We start from the raw sequence: 24,427 nt of genomic DNA, 5'->3' as shown, positions 1-24,427 counted from the left end.
CAGAATCTGGGCGAACCAATGAAATTGCCAGGGCGGGCTTTATACGATGGACAGATGATCAACAGTAACGTAATCACCCACGACACAAGAGCGCTTAAGTTGAATTCGTTTTGAACAAACATGGCTACCGCTGGAGATCTGGGATGTTATGATTCTGCCATCAAGTCTGTTTTAGAAGACATCGACAGCGCATTAATTTTGAAAAAGGAACAGAGAGACTCAATCAAAGCATTTGTCGATGGAAAATATGTTTTTGCCGTCTTTCCTATGGGATTCGGTAAAAGTTTAATTTATCAGCTGGCCCCGATGGTCGCGAAGAAGATGGGACACAATGAAAACCCAGTGGCAGTGGCCATTGTGGTTTCTCCTTTTCTTTTGTGGAGTTGTAATCCTAAACGGAGAACTTGTTTGTGTATGCATTGCCCTATATTGTTTCGCTCAAAAAGGTTGACCGTGTGAACAAGTACTCCCCCTACCCTTAAATTAATTTTAGAACACCGGCAAAAATCGTTTGTATTCATTCTTCAAGCATACTTCAAGTCTGCTTGCAGTTTAGTCCAGCTCCCTCTCAGTTTAGTTCTGTTGACAACAACTATGCGGCGCTTAACATACGTCACATACTCTGTTGCTCTGATTGGTTGTAGATCTATCCAATTGAGCGAAGAGGCATTTGTTTTCCAGGCTCGTTTGAAACACGCCTCGTAGTCAAAGCCCAACGGAGAGTTCTCAGACTCATATTCTGATTAGAATTATGAGTATGACAACGTCAGGCTAACTAACTGTAATGTTTAGTTTGTAAGCTGTGTTTGTCTGTACAAAGTACGATCCCATCCCCCCCCCTCCTATTCAATTAGTGAATCTGCATATTTTTCTGCAGATTTCACGGCAGATTTGTCTCGAGTCAAGTACCTTCTGCCTGCTCGCCGTACATTTGTGTCATACGTTTGTTTTAGCCTACATCCACGTACTATACAACAATAGGCTTATCTCTGGCATTGCACTGTACACAGGACCTTTTCTTAGTTTGACTTAGTAAACCATGAATAGGCTAAAAAAAAATAATCGGAATATGTGATTTGCACCAAAAACGTAACATAACTTGAACCATAATTGGGTCAGGTACAATGTCGTCAGTGCAAAAATAGTGGGTGATAAAACACACTTCTGGAATAAGTCAAGCAAGCAGGATTCCCGACAACCTACCCTTTTTGATCAGACCATGTCACATTTGTCGTTTTGGAACTCACATTTTCTATTATGCTTGCTTGTAATGCTATTTATGATATAGGGTCAGCCTGACATACGTATTTCATCATCCTACCAGCTGGCTAGCCAGCTAGCTTATTCGCTAACCTGTCATTTTTTGTACTCGGCGTGTAGGTCTTGGTGTCTGTCCCTGAGGTGCTTGGCGAGGTTAGAAGCATTTCCTCCCTTTCACAACACTGTTTTATAGCACCTTTTACAAATAGGCTTTGTAATGTCTGTGTGTTTGCCATCAGCGTCGGCTCTGTAGGTAAAGTAGTCCCACAGTAGACTTCAGAATCGCTTAGTCTCGTTTGACCTACAAGTACCGAACATTGGGAAATTCTAATACCGAACCGTTTTTTTTTTAAGTACCAAAATGTTGGTATACCGTGCAAAACTAGTACCAGGTGTGAACAGGGGCCCCTGGGGGATGGAACTCACGCTGGTCTTCGTGTTTCCAACAGAGTGAGGAGGATCTGAATCACGCTGACGATCGCAGACTCATTCTTCTCCTTGTCAAAGATGTTTGTAAGTAGCTGCTCTACTGTCTCTTGTCTGAGGAGGAAACAAAAAACTAAATTTTTATAGCTATTTTTTAGACCGATAAAACATTACATAAATCATCAAGTCCACTCAGGACAGCCGTTAGCAGGAGGGCGTGCTGAGTGCAGCGTGCTGAGTGCAGCGTGCCGAGAGCAGCTAGAGGCATGACCAGGCCTACTTCTCCAGCGTAGCCAGCAACGGGTCGGGCTCCGAGCAGCCCTGGACCTGGAACATCTGATCCCTGCTCAGACGGATGATCTCACACAGGGACTGGGATGCGTTGGAGTGCCTCTGGGGGGGGGGCAAGACATTGTTACCACCTCCGTATAAATACAGACATTTGACAACAGAAACCATTCATATAGAGACAAAGTTTTGGATCAGTCTCTTTTAGAAACAGCTGATAGAATGGTTCCTCACATCCTCGTCCTGGGACGACTGGACCATCTCCACCAGTCGCTGGATCACTTTCTCCTCATTAAGCCACTAGGGAGAGAACCACAAGATAAAGGTGACTCATGACATCATTAGGCTATGATTTAATTACTATAACATAACCGTCTGAAACAAAACCACGGACGACTTTTCAGCCTTCACTAGCTTCTAGGTGTTCCACTTTAAACAACCCACTTTTCCATTTAATAAAACATTCACTTTAAAATTTCAAAACAAAGAAATTGGCTCAATACAAGCATAATTCACCTTAGTCATACATGTAAACACAGCAGCCTGAAAGCTAGTCATACATGTAAACACAGCAGCCTGAAAGCTAGTCATACATGTAAACACAGCAGCCTGACAGTACTCACATTTAACACGTCTTGTCTCAGCTGCTGTGGTTCGATGCAGGTCAGCATGCGGAGCAGCAGGTCCATAATAGCGGAGGTTCCGATGTGTTTTATCATCAAGTCCACAAAGTCCTCTCTCTTCCTCAGGAACTCCACGATCTACACACAGCAGTTATAACAGGTACATCATGTCAGTCAGAGGCCAGTGTCAAACATATTTTCTGAGTTTCTATTGATAGTAGAATTGATAGTCCCCACTCAGTCGACTAGTCGATTGTTTGGTCTATATGCTCTTGGTCGACTAAAATTTGTGTTAGTCAAGCTGCTGTATGGCAGTGTGAGATCTCATTCCCGCTTGTGTCACCATTGCTGATTTAAAGAAATGTTCTACAGAAATTATAGATTATATTATTTAAGACAAATTAAGCAACATCTCCACCCCTCCCTCACCCCCCACACTACCGCCATTCTTGTACACAGTCTTGTCACTTCCCATTTAGATTTTTGCAACTCCCTTTTTGGTCTCCCTCAGAAATCCCTCCATAAACTTGAACTGGTCCAGAATTCAGCTGCCTGCTGTGTGTCTGATCTCTTCCAGGGTCCCACTACCTCCCACTCTCTCAGAACCTCTTCCTCCATACACCTGTCTGTCCCCTCTGCCCGTCTCACCTCCCTGGGGAGAAGAGCATTCAGCCCCTCTGCCCGTCTCACCACCATGGGGAGTAGAGCATTCAGCCCCTCTGCCCGTCTCACCACCATGGGGAGTAGAGCATTCAGCCGTTCTGCCCGTCTCACCACCATGGGGAGTAGAGCATTCAGCCCCTCTGCCCGTCTCACCACCATGGGGAGTAGAGCATTCAGCCCCTCTGCCCATCTCACCACCATGGGGAGTAGAGCATTCAGCCGCTCTGCCCGTCTCACCACCATGGGGAGTAGAGCATTCAGCCCCTCTGCCCGTCTCACCACCATGGGGAGTATAGAGCATTCAGCCACTCTGCCCGCCTCACCACCATGGGGAGTAGAGCATTCAGCCCCTCTGCCCGTCTCACCACCATGGGGAGTAGAGCATTCAGCCCCTCTGCCCGTCTCACCACCGTGGGGAGTAGAGCATTCAGCCGCTCTGCCCGTCTCACCACCATGGGGAGTAGAGCATTCAGCCCCTCTGCCCGTCTCACCACCATGGGGAGTAGAGCATTCAGCCGCTCTGCTCCCCGTCTCTGGAACTCACTACCTCGCCAACTCAGAAATATAATTAATTCCCCCATTTCAACTCACAACTCAAAACACATCTCTTTACTACTGCCTATTCCACGTAATGTCATTTGCACTGCTTCCTTCGGTTGTTTTTAATCTTGTTGTATTACAATTTTTTGGGTTGCTTTTAAATGTTTTTTATATACCTCTGTACGGTGTCCTTGAATGCAGAAAGGCATCTTGGAAAATAAAATGGAGGATGAGGATTATTATGATTATTAAAATTATATAATAATAATAATAGTTGATACTCTGTTTTCCATTTTGTTAATCTGCGTTTTGTTTTTTGCACATGGCACTTGAGCACAATTGTAGCTGTTAGCCTAAACTCTACCATAGGCCTACTTTGTCTACAATTGCTGTTATTGGCCTTTAGGCAAAATGGCAAAGAAATCTGTGGTATGGAAGCATTTGATCAAAGTACCAGGTGACTCAAAACATGTTGAATGCACACTGCCAACAATGGGTTATATTCCATTGTTCAACTTCGAATATGATGTAGCCTACCACTTGCGTTGGCCATTGGATCATTATTTTACAGTGTGTAGCATACAGGACTAGGATTTTTATGTTTCGGAAAGTTTTAGGCCATGTCTGCTTATGCTGTGCTACTGTATGTCTAACCATCTCCATTTTATTCTGAACAACAGCCTACTTTTTGATTTCCCAAAAAGTCGATTTGAGACACTGCACACTTTAGAATTACACTGAACAAAATTATAAACGCAACACTTTAGTTTTTCCCCCCATTTTTCATGAGCTGAACTCAAATATCTAAGACTTGTTCTATGTACACAAAAGGCCTATTTCTCTCGAATATTGTTCACAAATCTGTCTAAATCTGTGTTAGTGAGCACTTCTCCTTTGCTGAGAAAATCCATCCACCTCCCAGTTGGATGATATAGCACAGGTGTGCCTTAGGCTGGCCACAATAAAAAACCACTCTAAACTGTACAGTTTTACTGTTTAGGAGGGTCCGGGGGTGGGGGTCCGAAAACCAGTCTGTTAGGGTTAGCTGTCAGAAATATTAATATATCAAGCATTGTACAGTCAGTCGGTGAACAAGTTTAAGAAAGTTTATTGCTTGCGGCCGGCCCACAAGGAGACAAAACATCACACGCCATTGTGATACAAAGTTTGTCCGCTAGCATGTTGTGCTAGCTAGCTATTTAAGCAGCCTCACTCTTTAGTCATTGGTTAAGACAAAGTCATGCAAATGTTCCTTGGCTCTTCTTAATTGGCTCCTTGCATAGCCCTGGTGCGCGTGTGTGCGTGCGTGTTTGAGTGTGTGTGCCTTTTGACCCCTGGAAGCTTAACCACATGATTCACCCAACCCAGATAAGGCCAGATATCTAGGCCTCTCCCTACACACGAGGAATGCTGAACACAGAATCATTCTTATACAGGATAAATGTGTTACATCTTCAATTTTTCCAAAATTAGCAAAGAGACCTGGGGCCTCATGTATAAACGTTGCGTACGCACAAAAAGCTTGCGTACGATGGTTCTCACGCACACTTTGTGATGTATAAAGATTTACTTGACGTGAGAATGTGCGGGCCGTCACGGAAACTTTTGAGCAGACGTGCGAATGTGCGGACCGTCCGCCAAGTCTTGTCTGGCTCTGTAACATGGCGAATTCTAACTGAAAAGTGCCAAGACTCACCAAACATTACAAAATAAAGTTTCCACTTGTACGTTTATGACGTTGACTATTCAAAAAACATAAAAATAAAACGTTTGATCATTAATGTGGATGATCATATCAAAATGCCAAAACCCAAAACAGGAAATGCTATATAGCCTTCTGTTTATACCGCCACCACTTAATAACATCTGTTAAACTTGAGGCTGTCAAACGAACGACAAAATCATGCTGTTACGACGCGCCACCACTCGTTTCTTCATTTTAAGTTTTATATCGGACCATTTCTTCTTAATTTCTGCCATGGTCCGGTTCTCTGAACCCACAGCATTGATGGCCCTATAATAATAATGATAATTTTATTTGTAATGCACTTTACATTTAACTAAATCTCAAAATGCTGTCTTTTGTCACTAATACCTGATGACAGGCCACCAAACAGGACACATTTTCTCGCCTCCACCTCTGTTGTCAGAACCTCGATCTCACAGTCACCATATTTCTTCAAATAAACGCTGCAGCGTTTAATGTTCATTTTTGGTGCTGCGTTTCTTCGAGGGCGGCGTTTCTTCGAATAAATACGGTAATTCAGACAACGAAATGACCTCAGGAGCGCATTTATAGACCATCTGCATATTAATTTATGGGAGGAGGCAAGGCGGGGTCAGTGGCTCGTTCACGTGCGATCAATCTCACGTTGATTGTGATTTATAAAGGAAAGGTGCGCAGGACCTGGCGTACGACCGGTTTTATACATGTGAATATTTCTGTGCGTAGGTACTTTTCGAGTTTTGGCCGTACGCCATCTTCTGGTATGAAAGCTGCGCAATCCTTTATACATGAGGCCCCTGATGAGGACGACCCGATGAGCTCCCTGAGACGGTTTCTGACAGTTTGTGCAGAAAATCTCACTCCAACCAACTGGTTTTCGGACCCCCCCAATACAGTAAAACTGCACATTGTTCACAATTGTTCAGTCGAGTCTTGGTGGACCAAAGAAGATCTTAGTTGGAACAACCCTAGATCTAAGATGATGAAACCGGTGCATGCACTTAACTACCATTATATTAAACAAACCACAGAGGGGTCAACTTTCGACCAAAACCGGTCTGGGCTGCGTTTCCCAATAACGATGGATCGTAGCTTTCTACGAGCAAAATAACAAAACCATAGTTATTTCTTATGTGCGTTTCCCAAACATGCTCGTAATGAATAGGCTAATCTACGAGCTTTCGAGAGCTACGAATTTTCAAGATCCACTTTAGCTACGATGGCTTTGGGAAACGGCCCGTAAAACTAAGATCCGTCGTACGATGAATTCTAAGACCAACTTAGGCTTACGACGCTTTCGGGAAACGCAGCCCAGGTTGTCTACAGTGCGGGTGTCTGAGGGACTGGGACGGCATGTCTGAGGGACTAGGAGGGCAGTGTGGGGGTCATGTCTGAGGGACTAGGAGGACAGTGTGGAGGTCATGTCTGAGGGAATAGGAGGCAGTGTGGGGGTCATGTCTGAGGGACTAGGAGGGCAGTGTGGGTGTCATGTCTGAGGGACTAGGAGGACAGTGTGGAGGTCATGTCTGAGGGACTAGGAGGGCAGTGTGGAGGTCATGTCTGAGGGACACGTTTTCCCCCGAAGCAGCTGACCTGTTCAGGCTTCCTGCCAATGAGAATGCTGAGGACCTTGGAGAAGAAGCTGGCCAGCAGGGGGTTGAGGGGGGCCTCGTTCTGCAGGAACCCATACAGCTTCATCAGGAGGCCCTCGTCTTCGCCCAGCCTGTCATTGATCTGGCCCACGTCAGAGGTCAGGAGTTCACAGGATATGTTGGGGTACCTGAGAACAGGAGGCAAGCTCACTTTTCAGTCTGAATGCAGGTGTGACCATGTTTCAAAGCCACAATATCTACAGAGTTGTTCTGTCTTGATTGCCCTGGGATGGTACAATGATGGTACAATATAATTACTTTTATTTGTGCGTAGCGGTATCGGAAGTGTACTCAGGTTATGAAATGGAGGAAACTGTGTGTGCATTGAGACACTTTCTGAATAGTCAGTAAAACAGCAACAGGGATCTACAGTAATGACTCCACTGCTCATCTATGAGCCTGTGGTCGGTGGACCGGCGACCCTCTGGGAGGTGGGGGGGACACAGAAACTGTAGGTCCACATTTTCAAGTTAAATGCATCAATCTGGTGTGAAACTCAGGTGCAACTTCTAGAGCTAAATGAGAGGCCCAATCGATGAAGAGGCCCGATTGATGAAGAGGCCCGATTGATGAACTGTGCAAAAACAAATATCACAATGTTGTGCTCTAGACATGATAGTGATGACGTCCAATTTGTCCCGCCATAGTTTCATGTTTCAAAAGGAACCGAAAATATGCATACACTTCATAATATATCAGTGGTTCCCAAAGTGGGGGTCGCGAGTAAGGCTGGCTATAAAAATAACTATCGAAGTAAAGACTTCCCTCTATAAGGACATCGTAACATTAATGCATTTTCAATAATATCGATAGAGAATAATTAGGAACAGCAGTCCATTTAATTTCTGTGATGCAGCAGGAAGTGGCGGAGAAATGTTAGCCTACGCTCACTAAAATATAATGAGCACCTCGAGTGGAGTAGCTAATGTTAACCGCGGAAAATTAGTCTTCTTGCCGAAAACAGTGGCAGCAATAGCCATGGCGAGGGAGCAACTTCCAATGAAGAAATTATTGATAAAAAGGGTTCGTCTTCTTCAGTTGTTTGGAAGTTGTTTGGCTTTTTGAAATCCGACAGAGCAGAGCAAAATCAAACACAACGAATCTGGAGCAGACTCCATGTTGCCAACATCGCCAAGGCAACCGCTTGCCAGGTCCGTAAATCGTTAGTGGACCTCTGGATAGGTCTGCAAACGTTTTTGCGGATTTCTTAGAACGTCTCTGGACCAATAAGAACAGCGTATTGGTCCAATTATAATACTAATATATAAGAAACCTTTTTTACCACCTGAAGCAAAATCACTCGTTGGAATATGCAGAAAGTGTGAGTTTGCGCCAAGGGGGTAGGCTATTGATTGATAGGTAGGCTATTGATAAAAAGCAAGGTTTTAAAAAGCTTAAGTTACTTGACCCCAGGTACGTGCTTCCTGGCCGCAAAAACAATTCTCACACCGCTCTGCCTAAACTTTATGCCGAGTGTAGGGAAAAAGTTGAGGAGACTTATTTAGCTACTACTACAGATCTGTGGTCTATCGTTTAATTATCGTTATCGAAAGTAAATATCGATATCGAAAATGTTTTATTTTTTATATGAATATATTGTGGTATTATGTTTGACTTTTGATTTGAATTAGGTAAGGCTTCAACCTGTGGTCCAATTCTGTCTTCCAGCTAATACCTTCCATCTCTAGGCCTCTTCAGGCCTCTTCAGGCCTCTGTTTTCAAAACAAAATCTAGGCGGAAATAGAAACTTTCACTTTTCTTGTGTTCAAGCTTCTATTACTGAACACCAGTAGGACTGACAGGGGTCCTGAAAACAGGGGAAATAACTTCAGAGTGTCAGCTTTCAAAAGAGACCATTTACATGCATGTCAGTGTTTCCCTGATGTTGATTTTACCGTGGCGGCCCGCCAGGGTTAAATTTCTGGCGCCACGGTATCAGAATTAGAGCTGTACAAACTTTTAGGCCGTCTATCAGCCCTGATTGTTAGAGCGCATGTCGGAGAATAGCACAGACGCGCTTCACAGCGCAGTTGAGATTGCGCGTGTGCGTCCTTAAGAACCGAAAGTCGTATAACTTATGTTGTCAGTTCATTTAAGCCTGTTATTGTATTAGTCTATAGTTCTAGGCTAGGCTACTGCATTTACAATAAATTGCCATTATGTATGTTCTAAATGGCAGGTGTCATTAAGTATGCAAATTGTATTTCTTTAGGGGAAATAGGACGAAAATATGTGCAATATTACATTAGCTATTAGACTATTACATTAAGCTGCTCTGAAATATGGGTTTTGCACTTTGTTTTGGCTGGGGGGGGGGGGGGGGGGGGGGGTAGACCTGACCTGCCCCCACTGCTAAAAAGAATCCTAGGGGAAACACTGCATGTACTCCAAATGGTTCAAGAACAGCTTTCAATTTACTTTGGGCATGCTATTTAGGCGTTTTTAGGCACACTTAACAGGTTCCCAGAAAAGGTTAAGAGTACATTCAGGCGTTTTCTAAAAGGGCCTTTTGGTTTAGAATGAGTGTGTGTGAGTGGGGGCGGCAGGGAGGGGGCAGGGAGGGGGCAGGACGCACAGAGTTGGCTTTAGAGGGCTGTCAACAGGGCATGGAAGCGCCTATTGGGTCAAACAAGGCGTCAATCGAAAGGGCAGAGTGTAGCGGCCATACGATTGGACACTCCAATTGTAAATATCGTAATTACATCTCTTTGAATGAGCGAAAGTGCGTGAGGAGTGCAAAAATTGAATTGGCGAAGGCAGAATGAAGCAACAACATTGTGGCTATGTGTGCAAAGTGATGTGTGCATCACTGGCACTGCACTTCTGTGGATCCCATCTTACCTGTTGGGAAGATCTTACCAGGTCTCCTGGGGAGGCAAAGTGTCAGGCCCCAGCCAGCTCTCCACTGGTGTCCCACAGAGCTCCGTCCTTGGACCCGGTCGTCTAGATTCACCCTCTACAACATCCGGAAGATCAGGAGATACCTGTCTGAGCCTTCCACCCAGCTGCTAGTTGGACTGCTGCAACTCGCTGCTCGCCGGTCTCCCAGCATGCGCAACCCACCCTCTCCAGAGAATTCTGAATGCGGCAGCCCATCTGGTCTTCATTCTACCCAGACGCTTCCATGTTACCCCACTCCTCATCTCCCTCCACTGGCTTCCCATAACGGCCCATATCAGATTCAAGACCCTGGTACTGACCTTCCGAGCGGTGAACAGGACTGCACCCGACTACATCAAGTCTATGCTCCAGCCTTACACCCCCACACCACCTACGGTCTTCTTCTGACAACCGTCTGGTGGTCCCACTGCTCAAGAGCGCCCGGTCCAACACAAGCTCTTCTCCTGTCTGGCCCCCCAATGGTGGAATCAACTCCCCACCTCCATCAGAGACACTGACCGTCTCCTCACCTTCAAGAAAAGGCTCAAGACGCACTTGTTCCGGGAGTAAAACAGTACTTAGGAATGATTGGCTGGACCTGATAGTTTCCTCCAGGATCACAATGACTCTTACTGAAAGACTTGTTGCTCTTGTTGGTTAGTTGGAACTGACTTAATTATTGTACTCACTGTAAAATGTACTATTGTTGCTTGCTTTTCCCACAGGTACACCCTTGCACTTTTGAGGTTAATGTTGTAACTTGTTTAACTACATGCTCTTATGGTTCTTCCTTTTGAGACTTATTTGGTTCTCACAATGTTTGCTTCATGTTTTGGCTACCCTCAATGTTTGGGGCTATCTTTTTGTTATGATCAGTGACATGTGCACTTTTGTAAAGCTCTCTCTTGGAAGACACTTTGGATAAAAGCGTCTGCTAAATGCATAAATGTGTAGCTATACCATTTTTTGGACAAACTACTCAACATGGTTAGATAGTTTGGACCTTTGGGAATGTAACCAGTCGATGTTTGTAGGGATCTTTTGCATACCTGGACCACGGTGAACCTTTTAGGGTGGTAGAGTCATTTGCTTTTGCTTTGTTTACATTGTACATTTGTGACTGGACAAAGACGTTGCAACTTGAAATGGATTACAGCAAAGCGAGCACAAGAATCGTAGCTTTGCAATGATGTATTGAATGTGTAGCAGTCTAAAAATATATTTTTTAGTAGTGAGTGCGCAGTAACTTGGGCAGGAGGGGGGCTTGGTTCTAGCCGGCGGACGTGTTTGGACCGGAAACAGGATAACCCATTTCACTAACAGTACCAGTCAAAGTTTGGACACATTTTAAAATGTACTACTGTGCTCATAGATTGCCTCTCAATTTTGCTCTCAAAGTGCACCAGATCGATGGATTTAACCCTAGAAGGGCCGAAGGTCACCCAACCAGTCTCTTAAAATCCTGTGGGAAACACTGTATGCATGTACTTGATTACAAAAAGCCTAACATTACATGATGAGAATAATGGTTCTAAACTCACTTGTACTTGATCTTCTCATCCACGTCATCGCTGGGCTCCTGCGTGATGTAGGTGACCAGGTCCTCCATGTACTGGGGCCGAACCAGGAATTCCACCAGCTTGTGGTTCTGGGCCTTGCACTCCTGCAGCACATCCTCCTCGTCCATCACCTCTGTAAGCGTCACATCCTCCTTCTCCAGGAGCGTGTCGATGTGGGACGTGGTGTGCAGGTCGAACTTCCAAAACATGATGCTTCTGCACAATCATATTAGGGTTTATTCTTTATTTTGATCTAATACAGGAAATTGAATAGGACTGTCTATATCAGATCTAAAAGAAGAACATTATGTTAACAGAGCATCTGCTAAATTACTCAGTGTAAATGTAAACAGGATATTTGCTATCAAACACACCAACACCCTTTGACCCCCCCAGATGCCTGCTTTGGTTTCTGTGTTTTGACAGCATGTCATTGTAACAGTATGTTTCCAGGTTACTCGGTTAAGGTGGTGTTGAGGTATCTAAAGCAAAGCTAAAACCATCTTTTTGAATCCAGTTTAAGTGACATGTGTGCTTGTAAACCTCCTCCAACAACTAGGAACACATGGTATGTACATGCAGGCTTTAAACTGCAGACAGATTAAGAGTAAACAACAAGCTCACCTGACTGGGGTCGAGTCCAGAGGTTGAAACACTAATTAAAAATAAAATAATGTTTGTGCTCTTTGTGAGATCTGGCCCATTACAGGCTCCACAGGCAGCAGACAGAAGAGACCCTTGGACACAGCACACATGCAGCACATCCACCTCCAGCTCACCAGCAGCGCTCAGCTCAACAGCAGCGCTCACCTGCAACACAGAACAAATACAGACATGTCACCCTTCTGTAAAGACTGCTGGGTCAGCGTTATTTATGGTTTATAAACGCTGATTTCCTTCCTTGAGCATTACTGCTGTTTCTAAACCTATATTACAAATAATTTGGTCCTTGGAAAATATTAAAAATGACCATTTCACACATCTTCATGTAGCTTACTGTAAGTAGCTCAAGAAACCAGGCTGAAACAACTCAGGTCCCTTGTATTACAATAGACTAATCCTGGTTGAAAATGAATGACTTGTCACAGCTCGTAACAGAAACACAGTTAGCAGAGTACCCTGTTGTTGCACGGTACAGATGCACGTGTCTTGTTTAACAGTACCTGCTAGTACTGAGGAGAACATGCCTGTAAAAAACACTAGGTAATCAAAGACAATAGTGCAGCAGGCTTGGGAACAAAATAAGAAGCCTAATTCTATGAGAACACCCGTCAACAGCTACAACACAGAGCACTGGAGGCCCAATCCTTTCGCTTTGAAGCAGCATGTGACATCAGTCAATCAGATGCACCTTTGAGTCGCTGTGTAGACATGAAGAACCTGAGGTTAACTGAGAAAACGGAATTGTAGGTAATCGATATAATTTAAGATAGCTAGTTAACCAACCAGTCATTTCAAAACCAAAACTATCCAAAGTGTTGTTTTGAGATGGCTGACATCAATTAGGTAGCTAACGTTGAAAAAAATAACCTATCAGTTCAACTTTGAATCCATTACTTCGCGTGACTTTAACAATCCTGTAAACGATGCCAAGAAAAAACTAACGTTTAAAGCCCGAGAGCTGGGCGATTAACTCGTCAGTAGTCCAAGTCGTGTTAGCGTTTACTGTCTAAAACCACAAACTTTGCACCAGTTGGTAGAGGGCAAAATGCTATCACTCAGCACAGACAGGTAGAACTGGCCAGCGAAATGTCTTGCTCACTAATGTATAATTCATGACTAGCTAGATGCAAATATCAGGTTCAGATAGCAATACAACTTCAGTTACTTTGCAACCATGCATTAAGGACGTTAGTTACTCTACCTACCTAGCTAATGTTGGTTGAATGGGCGTAGAATAGTAAGATAGTTACGATCAGCATTGTTTGATTACCAGATAATGACGTTAACTAGTGGTAGTTGCTACTGAGCTGCAACCGCGCAGCAACGGCCTTCTTTAGCCATTTCAATGCGCATTACACTTGGAGGCCAATATTTAAAAAGCCAACCGGGCTTACCATTAGTGCTACGATAGAAGTCTGCCTCACCCACCTGATGGCAGGTGTTATTCTAATGTTTAGTGATTTATTGATATGGTTTAACGTAACTAGGAAGTGTTTCAAACTAGCTAGAGCTAGCAGTTAACGTAATCTCTGAGAACAGGCCGCGTCACGGTACTCGGTAGCAGCACAAGAAGCTAACTTGTCAAAATGTTAGCCAATGAGAAGATGGCTTGCCAGGTTCCTAGTAGTTAGACGTCTATGTCGTAAAAGGACAATATTATACTCGGTAGATAGCTAGGTTAGTTCTAACCAGATAATAATATTGGTTGGGTACTGTAGTATCAGTGACTAGTCTGTCTTTCCCGGTTAAAAGTCAACATTTTCAATGAAACGGCCAGAAGGGCTACACTGTCAGTAGCTAGCCTGACGTCAACTGCAGTCACAGATTTAGCGTAGGTTAAAACATACCCGCAGGTTAAGTTTGCCGCAGGTTAAGTTTGTTATCCGTTTAGCTAGCTGACCCTACAAAGATCTGTACATCATTTGCTAGCACTACCTAGCTAGCTGCCCAAAATATTCAGGCTTGCTCTTTGGACGGGTACGTCGTCGGCTAGCAAACTGCTAGTAGTAATGACAGATACTGTAGCAAGATGTTAGCAGTAAACTAGCTAGTGCTAGCTAGGTTAAGTACTAAGGCATAAAAGCGGTTCGTTAAAGGGTAACAAGTACGTACCGATAAACAACTGTAAATGGCGAGTCCCCGTCATGTAGTTCATTTGGCCATTTGCCTAAAGTCTTAACAAAACAAATATATAAAGATTTCCAAATCATAGAAAGAAAAATAAAGTGTTTACAACTGGTTCTTCCAGGCGCGAAAAGGTAGATCATCAGTGACCACTTTTCAAGATGGCGGTTCCATCAACTTCAACGGTCCCTTCCCCCACCACAAGTAAAGTACCTGTCAATCAAACTAAGCGCTGAGGTTCTATTGGTTACAAACCACGTCAACTAAACTCACTTATTACCACACGCTCACTCGACTTGGTATATTTTGCACACCGTTAAAGCAGAGGTTGCACTTTCAGAAATTTCACGAACTATTACGCCTTATTATAAGTTTATTGGTTTGTAAAAATTCTGCTGTGCAAATCAAATTGTATTCATTTACCCCCCCCCCCCTATGTCTGATTTGTCAAATAATAAAAAATAATAATATTGTGTGACTAACTCCACCCATTGGGTACGCTTGGCGACACATATCGAGCAGAGTACGGAGTTGTCCTCTCCCTTGTTGCGGTCAGAAACTCGTCTCTGCAGGTAGAGGGCGGAACAAATGTGATGTTTCAATTTCTTGGCTGAACGTAAAAAAAATATTTCCGCGGCGCGAAATGCCGAGTTGGAGCTAAATGTCACATCCATGCTAACTTGTAGAATCAGGAGTCTCAGCCCTCATGGTTTTGCACTTGATGTTTTTACGTTTTGAATTTCCAGAGATGGGGCGTGATTCTGTGTGGTTTATGGCGAAGTTTAGAGCTAGTCAACCAAGTTAAAACGTCGACGTTCAGTCTTTCTTGAATATACAACCTTATAGACGGATTTGTTTTATTTAAGTATTCCTTTTCGTCGAGTTGACTTGAGATACAAGCAGATAGACAAAAAGGCTTGTGCGTTGAGGTGCTGTTAAATGAGATTCGACGTGACCACATGGTGGCACTAGGCTATAGCAGCAGTAATGTGCCGTGTGTCCATCTCTACTTCCATAAACTTTTCCAAATAGTTAGCCTACTATAGAAGAATTGTGATACGTAATGTTTCTAGAACATTTCCAAAGTTAACTTTTTGTTGGATTAGGAGCAGAACATTAACGTGTCATAAGTCTACTTACTAAAGTTCCTTACATTACAAAAACAAGCGCCATAAATTCTTTAAAATAGAACCTTTATTATATAAAATGTTTTGATACAAAAATTGTCACAAGTGTAAATTACAGAAGGCATTTACAGACAAAAGACAATACACAGTTTGTTTCAAGAGCCTTGCTATACTGGCACAGTGGGTGTCTCCTGTCCTGGGAGAAGTCAGGTTAACAGAGCAGCACTCGGGATGAAAAGATGCTCTGCTGTCCTCTGTGGCAGAAAAGCTGCAGCAGCGCGTGTTCCTATCGGCTACACACACCAGAACTAGCCGGGCTAATCTAGCCCTAGCAGGGCTCCTGACTGGGATGTAGATCGTCAAGTTAAAGTCTTAACATTACAACTTGATGCAATGTTATGAATTCTTGTGGTGGGTCTACAATTAAATTAATTGCAATTCATTAATTGTAAAATGTAGTTTTCATAACCATGATTACAACATTCTTTAGTGAGTGCTCACTCTAACAGGACAGCCCTGTTAAGAGAACATGGTGAGGCACATTCAGCACGTTTCACAGACGGGAGTCTAGCTGGATATGGGAGATATTAGTCTATCTTCCTCAGGACAATTGAAAAACATTTATTTCTAAGATTGTTGGATGACTGTATTTTCAGAGAGATGGCTCAATGTATAGCATACATCACTGACATGATAAAGTGACAGGGTGTAAATGTCTGGATGCAACACCAGGGATGTCGGCCCTGGAACCCTCAACTCACAACTTCATCAAGGATGAAGCTGTTTCTGATCTATTCTAGACTGAAACTCCTTCAAAATCTGAAACTTTCCCATATAAACAAGAATACATACATACTGCTCTACATACAACAATTGCAACATTGCTATAAGAATAATACAATTTGTTTAAAAAGTAAAATAGCTTCATGATCTACTGTTGGTTGTAATATTTAAATCATAAGTGTTTTTTAAAACCATAACTTTTAGTCATATATGTACAGTAGCAGCAAACTGGAAAACAAAACTTCTGCATGGGACCAATTCAGATTCACAAAGATAATCATTAATAAGAACATCTCATGGCTATAATGAACTAAAAAAAAAACAATTATTTACGTTTAATTACAAATATTTACAATTCTTTTTCTAAGAGGCTCATTTGGTATTTTTCATCTTGATTTGGAAAGCTATATTACAGAGTGCTAGTGTTTCCAGCTTTCTAAGAGCCAAATTTATAACTGCTGAAAGGTGTGGGCAAATTTTGATAGGTAAAAATGTATCTATTTCTAAAATCTAATTTGAAGGGTGTCCACCCAATGGCAACATGATGAGAAGTGGTTATGGGTTAGGGTTACAGGCACAGTGATTCACACTGTGGAAGGGATCTGAGACAGACCCCTTCCCCCGCCTCTCGGCACACCAAGATGGAGGCATGAATACTATAGAATCATCTCATATGTTCGTATTTCAACATTATTTACAGGCTGAGTCACATTCTCCGGCTGTCACGAGGAGTCAGTGCAGGGCGAGGGGGGAGGGGGGCACAGGTGGAAGTAGCTCCGCTCCGTGGAAGGGGAGGGGGGGCAGCTCTCCTCTGCTGACAGGTACTGGCTCCGGGGGGTGGGGGGCGGGGGGTAGGGGTCGGAGTCTGAGTTCAGGTCCATGTAGTATTTGTTGCTTTTCCAGCGGCTGGTGGTGTAGTCGCTGTCGCACACGTCGGTGCTGCAGGGGGTGGTTGGGGGAGCCACTCCGCGCTTCAGGTACGGCCTCACGGAGGAGGAGAGACATGGGGTACAACTTTACATTTGACATTTGAGTAATTTATTAGCTGCTTTTCTCAAAATAAAGCAAATAGTGCATATAGCAAGTCCATCAGATAATCAGGGATCAGAAGTGCACAGTTTTAAGTGTTTCACAGGATAGAGGAAGGAACAGTCTGTGAGGTTCACACTGAGAAGCAGTTACATGATGAGAGTTCACAGTGAACAGGTCAAGTGTTTCCATTATATTATCACTAAACCACCTTTGCCACCCCTTCAAACACTGAGACGCTGTCGGGCCTTCTTCTAGGCATATCCTGTTCTGTGCTGTAAAGTGCATTTGCGACCATCTCATTAAATGCACTTTAAACTCAATAAAGTTGAACTGGTTGGTCCTTCCCAACATGAGAGCTACTCACTGGCAACACAAGTGTGATGTAGCAAGTGTGTGCTGCCCCCTACCTGTAGGACCTGGTAGTGGAGGGGCTGTTGGAGGAGTAGAAGCCCTCTGCGTTGTAGAGGGAGCGATCTGTCGCCGGGGACGGAGGAGGGTTCAGCATCTATAGAGAGACACACAGACAATAGAACACTCTGAGGTAAGATAGGCTAGGTCGGGGGGCAGGCTGGGGTAGGTCAGGGTAAAATGGGTCAGATTGTGGTCGGGGGGGAGGCTTGGGTAAGTGGGGGTGAGGTGGAGTGGGTAGGGGTTGGGTGGGGTCGTGGGGGCAGGCTGGGGTAGGTCAGGGTAACATGGGGCAGATTGTAGGAGGGGTGGGTAGGGGTAAGTGGGGTCAGGGGGCAGCAGGTACCTGAGGATAGAAAGTCCCCTTGGTGCTGGAGGAGCTGCTGGAGGAGGCTCCGGTCAGGTGGTTCCTGTCGTAGAGCGGAGCTCCGCTGCTGCTGCTGCCCAGCATGGACTTCCCACATGAGATACCTGGTCACCACGGCAACACACATTCATGTTACAAAGCCTTTTATTCATTGAAAGTATAAAAGGGCATCTGGATATAACGAGAATGTGAAAGACTTTTCTATTTTTTCTTGCAAAATGGCTAAATTTTGTTTTTTCAATTATGTCTCCTCCCTCATTTCCTTCCTCATCCCCTCCTCCTCTCTCTCTCCCCCCTCCCACCCCTCTTCTCTCTCTCCCCCCTCCTCCCTCTTTCCCCCCACCTCCTCCCTCCCTCTCTCCCCTCTCCTTCCTCTCTTCCCCCCTCTCCCACCTGAGAAGGTGCCATGCTGGGAGCTGCTGGGGGTGATGAAGTTCAGTGGGACATGGGGCGTCCCGCTGATGTACTCGTGGGGGAAGGATCCATTAGGCCCCTTGTAGCGCCGACACACCACGCGCTGGCACACGAAATACACGCCCACCATGACGAACACCGACAGAATGATGCCGATGACCGGGCCCACCGTGCTGGAGTGGGGAGGGAGGTCGCTGGACGAGGGTTCCAGGAAGTCTTCTGATAGAGAGGACACAGATCGTCAGATGTTCTACTAGATACTGAGGACACAGATCGTCAGATGTTCTACTAGATACTGAGGACACAGAACGTCAGATGGTCTACTAGATACTGAGGACACAGAACGTCAGATGTTCTACTAGATACTGAGGACACAGAACGTCAGATGTTCTACTAGATACTGAGGACACAGAACGTCAGATGTTCTACTAGATACTGAGGACACAGAACGTCAGATGTTCTACTAAATACTGAGGACACAGAACGTCAGATGTTCTACTAGATACTGAGGACACAGAACGTCAGATGTTCTACTAGATACTGAGGACAAAGAACGTCTGGATTGGAATATATTATGTTCTAAGATCCAGAGAAACGATGAATAAGATGTTCTAATTCTACATAGATGTTCAAGATGTTCAATAGAGAAACTGAACCTGAAACTGACACTGAGGAGACATGAGACTAGAGCAGACACAGAGATGTGCTCACCACAGCCCAGCTCATCAGAGCCGTCAGCACAATCGCTGTAGGAGTCGCACTGCTGCTTCTTCTGGATGCACTGGTTGTTCAGGCAGCGGAACTGGCCCAGAGTGCAGATGACTGCAGCAACAGGAGAATGTTGTACCTCAGTTATTAATGACAATAATGATGATAACTGGGTAGGGGGGGGTAATTATGGGTTGTTATGAGTGGCGTTATCGTGAGGGTGTTATCACAAGGGCTAATCGTGGGCTTGAACAACATACTGTCACAGTCCTGCTCGTCTGAGTGGTCGGCACAGTCGGGCTCGCCGTTGCAGCGCAGCTGGGCGTCAACACACTGACCCTTGTCACACTGGAACTGGAAGGTGGAGCAGACAGGGCAGTTCTCCTCGTCACTGTTATCGTCACATTCTGGGAAGCCGTCGCAGCGCCAGGCCACCGGGATGCAGTCAATGTCCCCCGTGGCACATGTGAACTGCTCTGTGGAGCAGGTGGGGGGCTCTGAGGGGAGGACATGTGAGAAGAAGGGGTGGAGTGGAGGAGTGGAGAAATGATCACAGTCATTTAATTGGTCCTCTGTGTGTGTGGTGTGTGTGTGAGTGTTGTGTGTGTTTGTGGTGTGTGTGGTGTGTGTGTATGAGTGGTGTGTGTGTATGAGTGGTGTGTGTGGTGTGTGTGTGTACAAGTGGTGTGTACAAGTGGTGTTTATGTGTAATTTTACGTAATTTAAGACAGCGAGACAGGCGACTATACTTTTTGAGAGATAACGTTTTTTTCGTAAGGGTGTCATTTACGTAATTAATTTGTTGGAACCACATTAAATGTGTGTGGTGTGTGTGTGTGTGTATGAGTAGTGTGTGTATGTGGTGTATGTTTATGAGTGGTGTTTGTGTGTGTGGTGTGTGTGTGTATGAGTGGTGTGTGTGTGTGTACCTCCACAGTGGAGCAGGTCCTGCAGCAGTACCAGGTGCATCGGGCATGAACAGCGAGGCGTCCCATCGCCTTTGGCGATGCAGATGTGGGAGCATCCTCCATTGTCACGGGAACAGGGATGAGAGACTGGAGGGAAAGCCAATGAGTATTCAACTTCCAAAACCATCCAGCAACAACAGTGACATAGACCAAATGCCTCAGGGGCTCGTTCTTCGTCCGTCGCTAACTCAGTTTGCTGGATTTGATTGTTGACGATTTGTCATTATCTTGGATTGTTCGGTCCTTCGAAAATGATTCTGGACTTGCTGTCATAGCAACAAGTCCTTTAGCTTAAACCTGGTCGGGAGCAGGCTTGTTTTATGTAATCAAGATTTGATTGCAACTTTATAAGCAGAGGTGATACAGGAAGTCTGTCACAGACATGTTTTTCCGACAGCAACCTGTTGCAGAAGGTGCAAGAATAATTAGCAGAATTGAACATGAACCCGAATTAATCGTGCATTGCGTGATAGACGGATAATTTAGGACAGCGAGACAGGCGACTAGACTTTTTTGAGAGATATCGGTTTTCTCATGAGGGTGTCATTGACATCATTAATTTGTTGGAACCATATTAAATTAGGCTATATGACATTAAAGATGATAAACAAAGTAATTATGAAAAAATAATAATAATAGGCCTAGTCTACTTTAATAAAGCGATAAAACATCTAACATGGTCACTACTATACATTTAATTTGTCTGATACTTTTTGCCAGCCCTCTCTCCTGGATTTTGCAGACTTTGAGGTGTTCCCTGCCATTTTGATTCAGAGTAACCTTCGTGGAAGCTCTTGCTGTTGGCTCTGTTGCTGAAAAAAACGGGGCTCTCTTTTTGGCCTTTGTGAGCAGCGTTGCTGATCAAGGTTTCTACTATCAATACATACCCTCTTTTCGACCAACGCATAACTAAATCCAGCGTGGGAGTTTGAAGAACTTAATTAGCCAGATCATGATTAGCAAGATGGACCCCTGGCCTCTGAATATGATAAAACTGTTGATCATATTTAGTCATAGTTATTATTATTGACACTATTATTAACACACACAGCTTTCAACTAGAGGTTACACTATCTTAACACTATACTGTAGGAGTGTAACAATATATCTACTGTAGGGTGTAACAATATATCTACTGTAGGGTGTAACAATATAGCTACTGTAGGGTGTAACAATATATCTACTGTGGGGTGTAACAATATGTCTACTGTAGGGTGTAACAATATGTCTACTGTAGGGTGTAACAGTATATCTACTGTAGGGTGTAACAATATATCTACTGTAGGAGTGAACAATATATTGTGGCACAATATATCGCAATGCAAACATGTAACAAGATGTATTGTAAAGTAACGGCAATATGACAATACGACGTTTGATCCCATCCAAGTTGTATGTACAACAAAGAAAATTATAGAAATGCTTTCAAGTTTTGGAAATAAAGCTGTCAATTGAATTTCAGTTTAAAAATAAAAAAATATTGTTATGCGTATCGTATCGTGAACCCAGTATCGTGATAAGTATCAAATTGTTAACTGAGTTCATCGTTACACCCCTAATTTCAACTGTTATCAACATTGCTATACAGTGTTAGATTCTAATCTAATCCTGATCCACGGGGGCGTACCAAACTCTGCCGGCTCCATGTCCTCCACAGCGTGGATGCTGGTCAGGTAGATGATGCGACCCTGGATCCTCGTCCGCTTATCACCCGTCAGCTTGTCCACGCGCTCGATCATCTGCTGCTGCCGGTCGATCCAGTACAGGTGCTCCCCCAGTAGGGTCAGCCCCACAGGCTGCAGGATGTTGGAGTCCTGGAGCACGATGCGATTGGCTCCTGCAGGGAGGGAGGGTGACATCATCAGAAGGGGACTTGGGTTCCTTCCCACACACCCCTGTATGGCGCTGTTGTTAAAAGCATCTGTTAAATGTTTAAAAGTAAACTAGACTGTATTAAATGAAAATATTACGCTGACAATCTTACAGTTTACGAAACTTTTGAACTTTGAAATAACTGGTCCCAGATGCGGTATTGTTTTGACTGCTTGGTCCTCCCCCCTGGCTCTTCCTAACCAGACAGGCTCAGATGAAGAGCCAGAGTAGCTCCCTCCTCCAAGGAGCCAGGTATGCTGGATTGAAGCCAGATATGCTGGATTGAAGCCAGATATAATGGATTGATGGCAGACATGTGAGACCAAACAAGGCCTGGGGCCTCATGTATAAACGTTGCGTACACAAGAACAGCTTGCGTACGCTGGTTTTCATGCACACGGTGTGATGTATAAAAATGTACTTGACATGAGAATGTGCGGGCCGTCACGGAAACTTTTGAGCAGACGTGAGAATGTGCGGGCCCGCCGCAATGTCTTGTCAGGTTCTGTAACGTGGCGAATTCTAACTGAAAAGTCCCGAAACTCACCAAACATTACAAAATCAAGTTTCCACTACAGTTACTGTCATACGTCTATGACGTTGACTATTCAAAAAACTTTATTACCTCCACTAATAAAAGTTTGATCATTAATGTGGATGATTCACATCAAAACGGGGAAATGCTACTAACTGTTTAATCCGCCACCACTTAATAACTTCTGTTAAACTTGAAGGGGGTCAAACGAACTACAAAATCACTAAGGAAAATGCATGTCACTCTCTGTATATGGTTAATATTTCATGCAGCGTGGATTATTTACAACAGATTAAATATATACTCGCTGTGCTGTGCAACTATACAAGATTGGCATGGGAAAATGCAATTGTCTCTGTGAGCCTGACTGGCTCATCCATGACGCACAGGAGGCATGTTTCTTAATTTTGAGTTTTACATCGGACCATTTCTCGGAGCATATTCATTTATGGGGGGGGCAGCGGCTCGTTCACGTGCGGTCAATCTCACGTTGATTGTGATTTATAAAGAAAAGGTGCGCAGGACTAGCCTGGCTCTGCCCTCCTACGTACCTCCGCTCAATTTAGCTTTTGCTTCTGTACTGCGTCTGGGCATGAGGTACGTAAGTCAGATGTCTCAGGTTAACTTTCTACCTGTCCAATCAGCGAACCGAGGGAGTGGCTGAGAACGATGACGTTGATGTTGTGCGCTAGTTTGTGTTGTAGTTCTGTAATGGCAGCGGAGAAAGATGCAAGCGGAGCTACATTCGGTCCTTTGTGGCAACGCTGCCGAATATCCATAAGCTAAAGCCGGAGCAAGAACAAATTTCGCTGAGTTTTGTTTGTGGCCATGATGTTGAGGCCCTCCTCCCCACCGAGTTCGGGAACAGTTTGATTGTCCAGCTACGGCAGCTAGCTCTGTTGCAGTAGTGGTGAAGGAATTGGCTAAGATTGACTTTTCCCTCCATAGACGCACGTCGAAATGACTTTGCGCTCCCATGGGCGGTTCAGCGAAAAAGGAGGCGTGTTCTGGCGCAAACGTTCCCTGTTGCTATCTTGCAGTTTCCGAAAAACAATTCCGCTACTGACCAGGAAAAACGTGGTCTAAAGTCAATGGCGCATTATTGAGATGCTATTTTAAGGGCGCAAGCTTGGTCCGTGCCCACTGCTGGCGAGGCCAGGGTCTTCTATCTGCGAAGCTACGTTACATTGTTTTGATTTATGGCGATTTTCATAAGAAATGTCTATGTATGTGAACTTGATTTGTAACAACTGTGGCAATTTCCTCCCATGACTGTTTAACCAAAGCTAATTTGGTTAGGTTTCATCTCCCATGCCCATCAGAATCAGAATTTGGTTTATTCGCCATGTAGCCTATGTTACAAAAATACGCAATTTACTGTGGCAGGAAGGTGCAAACAATAAACATAAACGGGTATAAATTAAGTACAAAAGTACATTAGTTAAACTAATTCTAAGAACTAAACAATTTAAAAATATCACAATTAAAACAATTTAATATAGGCCTATGTAAAAATAATAATAATAATTTGAATGAGCAGCATGAGTGGGCAACTTAGTGCATTGAGAAAACTGCTCTGCCTTTCCCATACAATGTCACTTCTCTATCTTTTACAGCCCTGACGAGAATGTCGGTCTCCTCGGCTGTGAACCGCTGGCGTGCGCCTGGCAAATCCGCCGTTATAATAGCAATTCGCCATGGAACAAGCGCTGCTCTTAAAGGGAATGTGAGATGATGCTCTGATTGGTTTATTGCACGTTACGCCCAAACCACACCCATTAGTAATGTAGCTACTTCAGACCAACCCTT

General features: G+C 44.3%; 2 protein-coding genes across 5 annotated transcripts in view; both read right to left on the bottom strand.

Moving 5' to 3' along the window:
• ppp6r3 (protein phosphatase 6, regulatory subunit 3) overlaps positions 1–14,595 on the bottom strand; it is a 36,143-nt gene extending 21,548 nt beyond the window's left edge. For all 3 annotated transcript variants that reach the window (XM_047033373.1, XM_047033374.1, XM_047033375.1), the window contains exons 1-8: positions 14,393–14,595; positions 12,242–12,427; positions 11,600–11,833; positions 7,120–7,306; positions 2,598–2,735; positions 2,209–2,274; positions 1,967–2,079; positions 1,687–1,800 (exon numbers count right to left, since the gene is read on the bottom strand). In XM_047033373.1, coding sequence (XP_046889329.1) covers positions 1,687–1,800; positions 1,967–2,079; positions 2,209–2,274; positions 2,598–2,735; positions 7,120–7,306; positions 11,600–11,826 — 845 coding nt within the window. In that variant the 5' untranslated portion in view covers positions 11,827–11,833; positions 12,242–12,427; positions 14,393–14,595. The remainder of the gene's footprint in view (positions 1–1,686; positions 1,801–1,966; positions 2,080–2,208; positions 2,275–2,597; positions 2,736–7,119; positions 7,307–11,599; positions 11,834–12,241; positions 12,428–14,392) is intronic.
• Positions 14,596–15,583: 988 nt separating this feature from the next.
• Positions 15,584–24,427, bottom strand: part of lrp5 (low density lipoprotein receptor-related protein 5) — a 62,600-nt gene continuing 53,756 nt past the window's right edge. For both annotated transcript variants that reach the window (XM_047033699.1, XM_047033700.1), the window contains exons 17-24: positions 21,839–22,048; positions 20,173–20,298; positions 19,504–19,740; positions 19,247–19,357; positions 18,515–18,754; positions 18,101–18,225; positions 17,754–17,851; positions 15,584–17,298 (exon numbers count right to left, since the gene is read on the bottom strand). In XM_047033699.1, coding sequence (XP_046889655.1) covers positions 17,037–17,298; positions 17,754–17,851; positions 18,101–18,225; positions 18,515–18,754; positions 19,247–19,357; positions 19,504–19,740; positions 20,173–20,298; positions 21,839–22,048 — 1,409 coding nt within the window. In that variant the 3' untranslated portion in view covers positions 15,584–17,036. The remainder of the gene's footprint in view (positions 17,299–17,753; positions 17,852–18,100; positions 18,226–18,514; positions 18,755–19,246; positions 19,358–19,503; positions 19,741–20,172; positions 20,299–21,838; positions 22,049–24,427) is intronic.

This window comes from Hypomesus transpacificus, chromosome 14, assembly GCF_021917145.1.
Source record: "Hypomesus transpacificus isolate Combined female chromosome 14, fHypTra1, whole genome shotgun sequence".
Lineage (NCBI taxonomy): Eukaryota > Metazoa > Chordata > Actinopteri > Osmeriformes > Osmeridae > Hypomesus > Hypomesus transpacificus.
Note: the sequence above shows the minus strand (reverse complement) of the source record. Positions and strands in the feature narration are given on the sequence as shown.